The sequence below is a fragment of the Pogona vitticeps genome, chromosome 1, assembly GCF_051106095.1.
Source record: "Pogona vitticeps strain Pit_001003342236 chromosome 1, PviZW2.1, whole genome shotgun sequence".
Taxonomy (NCBI): domain Eukaryota; kingdom Metazoa; phylum Chordata; class Lepidosauria; order Squamata; family Agamidae; genus Pogona; species Pogona vitticeps.
In genome coordinates, this window is record NC_135783.1 from 163,228,500 (window position 1) to 163,240,881 (window position 12,382).

At 41.8% G+C, this 12,382-nt stretch overlaps 1 protein-coding gene and 1 long non-coding RNA gene across 2 annotated transcripts in view; both read left to right on the forward strand.

Moving 5' to 3' along the window:
- The first annotated feature begins 5,523 nt into the window (after positions 1–5,523).
- Positions 5,524–7,953, forward strand: LOC140708494 (uncharacterized). The gene is made up of 3 exons (XR_012080234.2): positions 5,524–5,731; positions 5,877–5,941; positions 7,622–7,953. It is a non-coding gene; the product is annotated as an uncharacterized LOC140708494 (long non-coding RNA).
- Positions 7,954–9,287: 1,334 nt separating this feature from the next.
- The window catches only part of LOC110070692 (cytochrome P450 2K1), a 47,304-nt gene continuing 44,209 nt past the window's right edge, over positions 9,288–12,382 (forward strand). The window contains exon 1 of the mRNA XM_020778403.3: positions 9,288–11,286. Coding sequence (XP_020634062.3) covers positions 11,104–11,286 — 183 coding nt within the window. The 5' untranslated portion in view covers positions 9,288–11,103. The remainder of the gene's footprint in view (positions 11,287–12,382) is intronic.

Genomic DNA, 12,382 nt, shown 5'->3' on the forward strand with positions numbered 1-12,382 from the left:
CATTCAGTTGGCTTCTTTTACAGAGCTGGACACAGTGCAGCTCATTCGTCACAACTGCTAGGAGTCACTTTGCGGAAATAATTTGCTCAGGTTTTCCAATATGACATTCACCTTCCTCTTCCCTCATAAGGCTCCTGAATTGTGCTGTGTATCAGATATCATGGAGAGGCAGAATAGCTGTCTACTAGCACTTACATCTATGCTGTTCCTCAGCATGGGAGATTCGTCAGTCACTATAACCTGTTCAGCTTTTAGCAGAACTTTCAGGCATTGTACACCTCTCTGTGTACACAAAGCCTATTGTATCCCATCTATCTATCTATCTATCTATCTATCTATCTATCTATCTATCTATCTATCTATCTATCTATCTATCTATCTATCTATCTATCTATCTATCTATCTATCTATCTATCTATCTATCTATCTATCTATCTATCTATCTATCTATCTATCTATCTATCTATCTATCTATCTATCTATCTATCTATCTATCTATCTATCAGGAGGGGAAGCCATAGAAATTTGGAAATGCACAGATCAGGTCATAGACCTAGACACGTCATTTTATTAATGACTGGGATGAAAGGGTGGAGGGAATGTTTATCAAATTTGTGGATGGCACAAAATTGGGTGGAATAGCTAATATCCTGGGAGACAAAAATGAAATTCAGAAAGATCTGGGTAGGCTTGTGTAGTGGCTGAAAACAATAGAATGAATTTTAACAGGAGTAAGTGCAATGTTTGACACCTAGAGGAAAAAAACATGGTTATAAGATAACTCGGCTTAGTAGTATTCTGAGCAAGAAAGATCTTGCAATTGTTGTAGATCACAGGCTGAATATAAGGAGCTGTGTGATCTAGCTGCAAGAAAGGCAAATTTCATTCATTCATTCATTCATTCATTCATTCATTCATTCAACTTTATACCACCCTTCTGACTGCAAGGTCACTCTAGGCAGTTTACAGTTCAATAAAAGAAAACAATAAAACAATAACACCAACACTTTTTAAAAACTCAGATTTAATAGGTATACCAAAATCAAAATCAAAATTGCAATATACCAGCATAATCACCAGAACATCAGGAACACAAACATACATACAAATTTTAAAAAATGATTTAACAGGTATGATGGTGGAGCAAAAACAAACGTTGAGATAGCCACCGCGTTATCATGATGTAATTTCTGGAAAAACCTGCATGAAAAGCCATGTTTTAAGAGATCAGTTGAAGGTTTGAGTAAAATACAATTTTAGACTGCATTAATTGAAATACAGTCTTCAAATTCTGTGAAGTACTAGTCCTCCTCTATTCGGCACATATAGCGGGGGGCAAAAGGATATGAGAAGACTGGAAAGCAAGTCCTGTGAGGAAAGACTGAAAGAACTGGGCATGTTTAACCTTGAAATAACAAGACTTTGGTTCCTTGAAATAACAAGACTTTGGTTGAATATCAGAAAAAGCTTCCTAACCAGACATGGGGATGAAGCGTCAAAATGGGGCTTTATCTTGGATCATGGGTTGGCAACCTTGGGACTATCTAAAAAAGAAAAAAGTGACCTGCCCCCCGCCCTGTTTCCACTGCCGCTTACCTTACCCAACTGCCTCCTCCTGCTCCACCACTGCTGAAACAGAGGCTAGACTGCTGGAACTGCAGTTTCTGTTCTGGCTCCCTAGCTTTTGCAAGGAACAGAGGGGAGGGGTTCCCTTTCGGCAAGCCTGACTGAGGCAATCCCCCCCCCACTGTATTTGCAAAGACAGCGGGGGGGGGGAGAGAATCACTTTGATTATGCTTACCCCCTCTTTCTATACCTGAGCTGTCATAGAAAGATAAGGGATAATGGAAAACCCCCCTCTGCCTATGCCCCCCCCCCGAGGAACAGTTGATCCATGGGGGCATAAGCAGAGAGGGAGAGACAAAGGGATGAATATAAAAGGGTTTCACATTCATCAGGGTCTTTGGACCTCAAGAATATGAAGCAACAAATAGCTGAATATCAAGATTTTTATATTCATCCCTATGTCTATTCCTAATTGTTAGAATCATACAAAAATAGAACCAATTATATATGCTATTTAAATGTAATTTTGCCTTCAGGCCTACTCTCCCCAGGATATAAAGAACATTAATCCCTCAGGTAATACATCTGCTTTAGAGACTAAAGGATGCTCCTTTGGAAGTAAAGAAAACTATTTGAGTATCAATCAGTATCTATGGCCTTTAGCATAATAAACAGGAAGCCAACAATTCCTCTTACTTCCCTAGGGCACAGTCCTCTTCCCTACCTGAGAATGTGAAGGCAATCACACAAATGTTGTGGTCTTTCTCCTGTGCTCTGAATCAGGCAGCTGATCTTCTCTTCACTGAATAAAAGACTGTGAAGCTGGTTGCACACCCAGGCCTAGGATGGGCAGCACTGGAAAAGGAAATACCTTGTCCTTATGCACATGGTAAAACAGAAAAGGATGTGTTTTTTTCTATACGGTCTAAAAGCAGGATTACTGTGTCTCCTGGCCTATATTCATTTTAACAAGTGTGTGGTTTTGGGGTTGTGTGCATCATATGTCGCATCCTCTGAAATTACAGTTCTCCTCCTTTCCCAGCTGTTTCAGCAGAACCCTTGGGGTGAGAGAGAGAGAGGTAAACAGCACTCCCCCTCCAGCCACCCTCAGCTGGGGCCAGGCAGGATTGCTGGGGTGGAAAGGAGGCTCAGGCTCCCCATTTAGCCATGGTATCTTGGAGTGAGGTGGGGGGTCCCTCTCCCTCCTCCTTACTCCCCCCCCCCAAACAAAAGCACCTTGAGCTCATGGATCAGGCAAGATTGCTAGGCTGGAAATAGGCTTTTGTTCCTGCTTCATGACAGACAGACAGACACAGACACAGACACATACACACACACACACACACAGAGAGAGAGAGAGAGACAGACAGACAGACAGACAGACACAAGTTATGGAAAAAGTGCTACAGAAAGAAATGGCAGAAATACCAGATGGTAAACTCCTCTCAGGGGTTTTCTCCTCCTTTACCCTCCACTGTCTTCTCTTTATATAATTATTTATTTGTTTTATTTATAGCCCACCTTTCTCCTGACAAGGTGACTCAAGGCAGCTCACAATACTAAAAAGAATAGAGTTAAAAAACATAAGTTAATTTTTTTAAAAAAACCTTACACACTAATTAAAACAGAACTGAATAATTAAGATTAAAAATTAGATAAAGATTAAAAACGATCTTAAAATGTTTATTTTTATAATTCTCCTGTGATTCAGTTTTTATCCAGTTCCTCCCTTTCCCACAGAAGGCTTTCTCCCTTTGCTCAGCTGCCTTGCCCAGAGAAGCCACTGTGTCACTGGCAAAAAGGAGGATGTGGAGGACAAGGAACACAAAGAAGGAGAAATATCTTCACTCAAAAGGGGAATGCTTTTGCATTCAATTGGCAAATGCTGATTTAATCTCATAAACCCAGTTATCATCACAATTATTATTATTACTACTACTATAATTTAAATGGAAACTTCTCCAAATTGCACAAGAATGTGACTATAACTAGCTTGAGAGAGAGTACTGAGAAAAAGACGGGATATAAATCAAATAAATAAATTACAGTGTTTTGTAACTCTTTGAAATGCCCTATATCTTGTATTTGCTAGAAAATAAACAGACTTCACTGTAGCTTTGTTGAAATATCTAGCTAGGCTATCTAGTTGTTTCTAAAATTCTAAATCTGAAGGGCTGTAATTCAGAATTCCCAATCCAAATTTTGGTGTTAGTACACATCCCTATCGAGAATTGACACAGGGAGGTCTTAGCAAGGCCATGTTACTAGGTGCACAGGTCTTATTGATCTTCATGTATATCAAAGAAGAAGATTCTAGCAGGTGCACCAAGGAAGGTGTAGCAATCTGGGTATGTCTCAGAGAAGATTCTCTCCAGATCTAACTCTTCAGCTCTGAGCCAATGAGCTTTCAAAACAAAGTGGTCTCCGGGACCAACAAGATAATCCTTCGTTTCAGCTCAATCTCCTCTAGTATGAAGAGCAGAGAAGATGAAAGGAATCTTTCCCTGTGTCCTGGAGGTCACTTAACGTATGGTGAACTGTGCCCTGCTCTTACGAGTGAAGCATGTTGACATAAAAGCACATGGCACTTAACCCTAGCTTGCTCTTCTACTTGTCCTGAGCAATAAAACATTTTAACTCTGTACAATATTCAACTCAATATACTGGGCTCATGCACTAAGTTTTCCTTGTAGCTTTTTCTCCAATCGCTTTTATTTATTTAAATAAAATTGTTTTTATGTGTATATCTATTGTTTGATTTTAATGTTGTTAGCCGCCTAGAGTGGTCCTGACACGACCAGATAGGCGGGATATAAATAAAATAAATAAATAAATAAATAATAATAATAATAATTTATTTGTTTCTTTGTTTGTTTGTTTGTTTGTTTATTTACAGTGGACCCTCGACTTACAGACTTTTCGAGTTACAGACTTCTTTGGCTGCAAAATTTAGGTTCGACTTGCAGCCGGAGAATCGACCTACAGACCAGAAAAAAACAAAAATGGAACAAAAATGGAACAAAAATGGCTGGTTACGGGATCAATCGGTTCTCAATGTACAGTGGTGCCTCGCTTAACGAGCACCCCGTTTAACGATGAATTCGTACACCGATGGAGTTTTTGCGATCGCAAAAGCGATCGCATTGCGATGTTTTAAATGGGGGAAACCGCATTGCGATGATCGTGGGGAAGCGCTTCCCCACGATCATCCCAAAGGCCCCCAAAGGCCCCGCCGATCAGCTGTGTTGCGTTGCGAGGGGTGGAGAGAGAGAGCCCCGAAGCCCAGCTGATGGGCGCGGGTTTGGGAAGCTGGCTTCCCTGCGATCTTTGCAAACAACCGCTCATCAGCTGTGCTTCGGCTGCTCTCTCTCCCCTCCCAGCCTGGGCTGGAGCTGGGAGGGGGGAGAGAGCAGCCCGAAGCACAGTTAATGAGCAGTTGTTTGCAAAGATCCCAGGGAAGCCAGCTTCCCAAACCACCGCCTCTGCGTGCTCCCTCTCCCCACCCCTTTCAACTCCAGCCTCGGCACGGAGACTGAGGCACCGCGCCGCCGCCGCCTGGCCGAGAAAGACCCTCTGCACTTGCAGCAAAGGTTGCTGCAGGCACAGAGGGTCTTTCTTGGCCGGGGTGGCGGCGGCGTCTCAGTCTCCCTGCCGAGGCTGGAGTTGAAAGGGGTGAGGAGAAAGACAGAGAGAGAGCACGCAGAGGCGGCTGTTTGTGAAGCTGGCTTCCCCGGGATCTTTGCAAACAACTGCCCATTAACTGTGCTTCCGGTTGCTCTCTCCCCCCTCCCAGCTCCAGCCCAGGCTGGGAGGGGAGAGAGAGAGCAGTCCGAAGCACAGCTGATGGGCGGTTGTTTGCAAAGATCAAGGGGAACCCAGTTTCACAAACCGCTGCCTCCGCAAGCTCTCTCTCTCTCTTTCTCCTCACCCCTTTCAACTCCAGCCTCGGCATGGAGACTGAGGCACCGCCGCCACCCCAGCCAAGAAAGACCCTCTGTGCCTGCAGCAACCTTTGCTGCAGGCGCAGAGGGTCTTTCTCGGCCGGGGGTGGCGGCGGCGGTGCCTCATTCTCCCTGGAGGAAGCACAGCGGTGGTTCCAAAACGGTTTTGCCTCGCTTTAGAGGCACCCAAAATGGCCGCCGCTATGGAGGAATTTCGCTTTAAGGTAGGTTTTTAGCCCATAGGAACGTATTAAACGCGTTTTAATACGTTCCTATGGGCTTTTTTAAATCGCTTAACGATTAATTCACTTAGCGACGTTTTTCCTGGAACGGATTAACGTCGCTAAGTGAGGCACCACTGTATTGTAGGTCAATGGAGACTCGACCTACAGACTTTTCGACCTGCAGACACTGTTCCAATACGGATTAATTCCGTAAGTAGAGGATCCACTGTATTTATTTATTTATTTATTTATTTATTTATTTATTTATTTATTTATTTATTTATTTATTTATTTACCCTGCCTGTCTTCCCAAAAGGACCCAAGGAGTCTTTTTTCTCTCTGCAGCTTTACACCTGCTCTATAAACTGAAATCACCGGGAGATTATGGTTATTCTGGTGATTTCAGTAACATTCTGAAGATGACGTTGATGATTCTATCCTGAATCTTCCGAGAAACATCAGATCTTCCAAAGCTGATAACAGAATGACTGAAGGGCTATTAATAGTTCTGTAAACATATACTTTTACTTTCCGTGTGCTGACATGAAAGAGCTGTTTGAATGTGCTCTTTCAGAGCCAGGGAGACCAAACTCTAGATTTCTTCATAACAACAACAACAACTGTATAAACTCTAATCAACAGCCAAATCTTCCTGGCTTTCTCCCGTAACAGTATCTATTTTGGGACCAGGATGGGTTCTGGAAACTTGTTTCTAGTGGTGTTTTGTGACAGGCTGCATCAGTCCCCTCTCGTTGGATGGAATGGCTCCATTTTCATTGGGCTGCCCTGTTCAGAAGTCACCATTCCGGTCTGTTTTTTGCAATATCATTTTTCTGCCTGGAATGGTTACTGGAGTGTTGTTTCTGTGAATGATTCGTACCTTGCTGCATCTGTCTCATCTAGTCACCTACTAGGTGTTGTGACGAGCCACCATCACTCCCTCTGGGCATTTGCCCATCACATGCCCACCTTTCCCTGATTCAGATGGAACGGAGAGGCAGAACGGAGTGCCATCAACAAGGAGATGACATTATGCCTCCTGTCTCCTGTGATGATATCCCAATGGTTTTATTTCAGTGTCAAACTGGAAGGGCTATAGAACTGCCTAGGGATATCACTCAGCATTATTGAGATTTTTGTTTTTCCCTCCAACTTCTTTTCACAAACTGAACATTTCACTCTAAGAGCAAACTCAGATACAGGTTGAGTTGCTGACAAACAGGATCTGCAAGAAACAACTGGGCCACCCAAACAGGCCTTGGAAATTCACATGATATGAAAGCTGTCATTAACTCTGCAGTCTGGGTCATCCTTTAAACCACTAAGATTAATGAGATTCAATTGCATTGCACTTTGAGCCCCATTCTAGCATTCATTTGAGGGCTAAAGAGGGGCTAGGGAGGTGGGCATACGTTCATTTGCCAGGGAAGGGACATTTGGGGAAAGATTCAAAGTGGGCATGCACATCCCGACCACCCATTTAGTAAGCAATCATTGCATAAGGCCGAAGGGTGATTTAGACACTATGGTTATGATGGGCGACCACTGTTCAGACATCTACAAATGGAAATTATAACAAGCTGTTGCTGCAAAAGACCACTGGATTTCACAAGAGAAAAACATGTCAAATGGCAGCCAAACAAACAACTGGAGGAAAGGTTATCTCAAAGGGCCACAGATGACTGCTAAAGGGGGCATTTTGTAACCAAAGAGCTTGTGAAAGCTAACTAAGAAATGCTGACTAACTCTAGGCAGTCTTGTTCCATTACCCATTAAATAACTAACTCAAGGTGACCTGTCTCAGTGGTATCCTGTATGTAACTGCCCCGGGAATAAAGTGGGAGAAATGTCCATGCACTCAAATAGCTCTCTGGCCTGTTTTTCTTCTAGGTTCCTATTGAAGAGGTGCCGCACACAAGCAATCATCATTACCAGGAGGATCAAAAAAGACAGAGTGTTGAAGAATAGAAGGAGCAGCCCAAAACTACCTGTTGTCTTTATCACGTTATTGATTACTTGTGAAATGTCTTGGCCATACATTATTTTATTATATGAACTTGTATGGGGTTACTGCAAACATAAAACCACAGCAATTTACGTTTGCATCTTTTTCTTTTTCTAGTAGTATTTGTGTTTTCTCTTTTAAATATCTTGTTAGATAACTTGATTTCTTTCATTTGGAGAGATTTGCAGAATAGAAATAATTAAAATGAATGACTGAATGACTTTCTCTAGATAAATATTCTGAATATTACACACTTTCCACAGAACACAACAGACAACCTAAGAAATGTGGACTTCTGGCAACCTGGCAATAAAGTCCATTGAAAGAAGCTTATCAATAAGAAGCATACTGCACAGGAATATAACCTACTGAAATTTATTAGAAACAGTATAAGAGAAAGATAAAAGGTGCAATTTAATACATTCTTTTAAAAAAAATGGGATTAATGCATTCTTCTACACCACATTTAGGCATACATTACTTACAAAACTAAGACTTAAAGACTATCTCCAGGCAGTTTTGTTTTGTTACCCATTAAATGACTAACTCAAGGTTTCAGTGCTATTCTACACATAATTGCCCCTGGGGACAAAGTGGGAGAAGTGTCAGTGGACTCTCCTAGATCTCTACTCTGTTTTTCTTTTAGGTTCCTATTGAAAAGATGCCACTTAGAGGCAATCATCATTATTTGAAGGATCAAAGCAAATTGAATGTCAAAGAGTAAAAAGAACTGCTATGACTGGTTGTATTTCCCATCATGTTATCAGTTTCTTGTGAATTATCCTGACCATACATTATTTTATTATCTGTATTGTGGACTTTATTGCAAGGGACAAGTTGACAAGGCCCCAGCCGGAACTCCTCATTTTGCACAGCCTTCTGTGGAGCCTTCAATGCTATATTTAGGACAGACCCTTACATATGATGTCGAGTAAAAAGAGAAAACACTCGAGATCCCCAGAGGAACTGAGGAGCAACTCTACTCCAAAGGCTAAACAGAGAAAGTTAGATTTTTTTTTAAAAAAAGTTACCCTGGATGATTCTCTGCCTACAGTTTCCCTTTCTTCTACTTCCACATTCATGTTGAATATCATGAGAGATATTCCAAAAGGCATCCTTAGAGGACTTAGAGAAGGAGGAATCAAAAAACAGTTGGGGCAGGGGGTTGGGAATGTATAGTAAAATTTGCATAGTGAATATCCCCCCCTCCCAATTTCTGCTCCTGTTATTCCCATCTAGGCTATCTAACCTAGGGGTTGACAGATGCCCATTTAAAAAAGCACCCTATGGTGTTGCAACTGGACCCCCAATCATGGTCCTAGAAGACCAAGGGAGTGACCTGACCCCACAACTATGCAATAGTCAGCCACTCTTCCTCCCCTTAATAATTCTTCCCCCCCCCCCCGGGTCCATCAGGGCCAGTAAACTGTACAATGGTGCTGCCTGCATTGCCACAAGGAGCTGTGCCATTCCCAGGCCTCCAGGCCAAAAATATCTGCCATTCATGGCTGGGCTCATCAAGCGTAATTGGCCAAACACTTTCCTTCCATCTCACTTCTTATTTATTTATTTGTTTGTTTGTTTGTTTGTTTGTTTGTTTGTTTGTTTATTTATTTATTTATTTATTTATTTATTTATTTATTTATTTATTTATTTATTTATTTATTTATTTATTTATTTATTTATTTATTTATTTATATCCTGCCTATCTGACCCGAAAGGTCAGGGGTGAGGACAGGGATGCCTTATATGGCCAGCTAGCCCTGCCTTTATTTATTTCCGTTGCTTCTCACCTTGCTCTGAATGGGTTTGTGTGTGCAAAGAGACCCTGTGCAGAGAGCTATGCCCCCCCAACCAAACCTTACAAGGGGGGGAAAGTCACACTTTTGTACAAAGAACTCTGGGAATCCTGCTTTTCTGAAGAATCTTCCTGATCAGGACACCTCTCCACTGATTATTAATTTCAGGAAAAGTGCCTTGTTTCAAGATCTCGAAGTCCTGAATTCTTCACGTGACATCAAAGTATTTTTAAGGTTTCACAAAAGAAGAATTAGTTGCTTGTCCACACTGGCACATAGATTGATATATGGATCACTGTTGGCACAGCGGGGATTGAGCCAAATGGCACCATCCACATATATTTCCATTTGGATTGATCCATCTTCCCCTTTGAGAGCTGTTGCACACCTTTCTGGCACAGCAGTAGGGCACTGATTTTTTGGCACAATTCAGCACAATCCCAATTAACTCTTTACTTAGTCTATGCAGAAAGTTAGTTCATACTAAAATGGAACTGTGGGTGGTGTTAACTGGGGCGACAACCCTGTGATGTATTAGGTGGATTATGACATTAAAAAGGCAAGGCAGAGAAATCCTTCTTCTATTTTTATCTTTGTCTCTTTTATGTTCCCCAAACCAATACAGCAAAATTCTAATACCGTGCTATGTTGACACATTCTCATTACAATATGCCTCTTACTTTATATATCAAAAAAAGTGTGTGGGGGAATCATGCTAGCCCCTTGGATGGTGGCCGTAAGAAAAGGCAGGGAAAGGCGCTACGTTGACTCCATCAACTCTGCCCTCACAATGAAGCACAGCCACAGGAGAATCCTGACTGAGGAGAAAGATGGGAGAAAGGAAAGTTTACCTTCTGTTCATCTCCCTAAACCTTCACATCAATATTCTCCCCTGGGCTGCAGCTCTCCTCAGCTTCTGTTTCTGCTGCGTTCTTAGTCATGACTAAACAAGCTAAACTTATGAATACACCAGGTAAACCTTGCTCTATATGGACCTCTAGCATGGAAGAAGAGGACCTGTAGCAAGATCTACAGTGGATGGAAGACTGATCAAGTGTGAGTTGAAACAGATCACAATTAAGATAAGAACTGCTGGAACTACACCAAATTTCCCACTGTGGACAGGACACATGACAAGGTTTTATAGACTTTCAAACATACCACTCAATAGTCACCACAGAGGACTTTATAATGTTGCTCTGTGTATCCAGTATAATTAAGTATAGTCCAACGTTGCAGCTCATCTGATTTCTAGGACTCAATACAGTTCAAACCTGTTGGCCACAGTTTCATTTGAAGAAGGAGTGAGTTGTGGGTCACCATTCAGTCATCAAAGTAAAGGAGAACTAATGGAGTATAGATTTTAGAAGATGAGGAGGGGGAAAAACTGGGGCAAAGTGGAACATCTGGTTTAAGTTAATATGTTTAATCATTCACCAGAGAAAATAACTAGGAAAATAAATATTTCTTTAAAAAGTTTATTCTGAAACAAGCACAAGTTTGCTCCTAATCAAACTGTATTACAACTTCTATTGTAAGCACTACAGGAAACTGCTTCTTAAACAGAAATGGATTGGATTACTCCCATTTCATTATCATTCCTGTTTGGCATTATGATGATGTTGCTTTTGAAAACTAGAGGTTTCTGGAAGAACAGCTCTCAGCTTCTTCCCCCAGGACCCTGGCCATTACCGCTTGTTGGAAATCTTCTCATAATGGATCAGAAAAGGCCTTACAGGACCATGTTGAAAGTAAGAATTATTATTCCTTCCTTTTCTGCCTAGCAAGGATTATATTAACATTGTAGCCCACCCACCCCAAAACTACAATGATACCTGGAGGTAACAATGGGCACAATGTATGCCACACATGGATTTATTGATGTTTCTTTAATTCAATAGTTCTGTTTCTGTGAGGCAGACTGACAGTAGGAAGGTAAATGGGAAGTTAGTACCTGAGCAGCAAAAGGAGGAAGAACAGAAAAGGTTGTTGGGTGAGAAGTAGTGATAAGAGTTAAGGATTGCCAAAAAAAAAAAAAAAAAAACCCTGTGTGTCTGCTACAGGGGTGCATGTTTGTCTACTTTTATTGTGCTATTCCCCTGATTTTAAAGATGCAATAGGTTCCTTTTGTGTTGTCCCAAAAGGAAGGGCCTGAATTAATGGACTCCAGCTAAAAGAAAGAAGATTTCAAGTAACCAGACAGCTTAGTTGCAAGATGAATTCTCTTACAGTGCCATGGAGTTGCAGAGCAAAGCATAGCTGCTGAGGAAAAGGACAGGCTGATTCCTCTGTTGAAATCAACAACCACTATCTGGAGAGGGGGATGTTGAGTTCACCAGAGGAACCTCCACTCTCTGGTCCCAAGGAGAAACTACTGGTGGATACTGCTGCACTTTCAGCAACCCAATGCACTATCAAGGCTACTTGGAAGAAAGGTTTGTTTTCCATTTCCCAAAGCCTGCTGGGTGGAGATGTTTTCTCCACTAGATGACACATGCAATTTGCTCCATTCATGTCAATGGCTTCCAATTCCCAGTCACTTTGTTTTCCTCCTTTCACAGAAGCATCTTGTTTTTCTTTTCTTTGTGCCTCCTATCCTTCAGGGAGGAAGCTCCTTTAAAGTTTGTAAATCAAGGGTGCAGGTGAAAAGACCCAGTTTACAACTTTCATGATGAAATCTAAGGGCTAGTTTCTCTTTCACAGCCAGCCCATGAAGAGGTGATTATATTTCCTTCTCTTCTGCCAGAAACATCTCCTCTCCCAAACTCCAGACCATAAGGGTTATCATGCCAGAACTCCGAAGGAGAGAAGCCTTTGAGACAGACTATTCACAGGGCTGGTATCTTT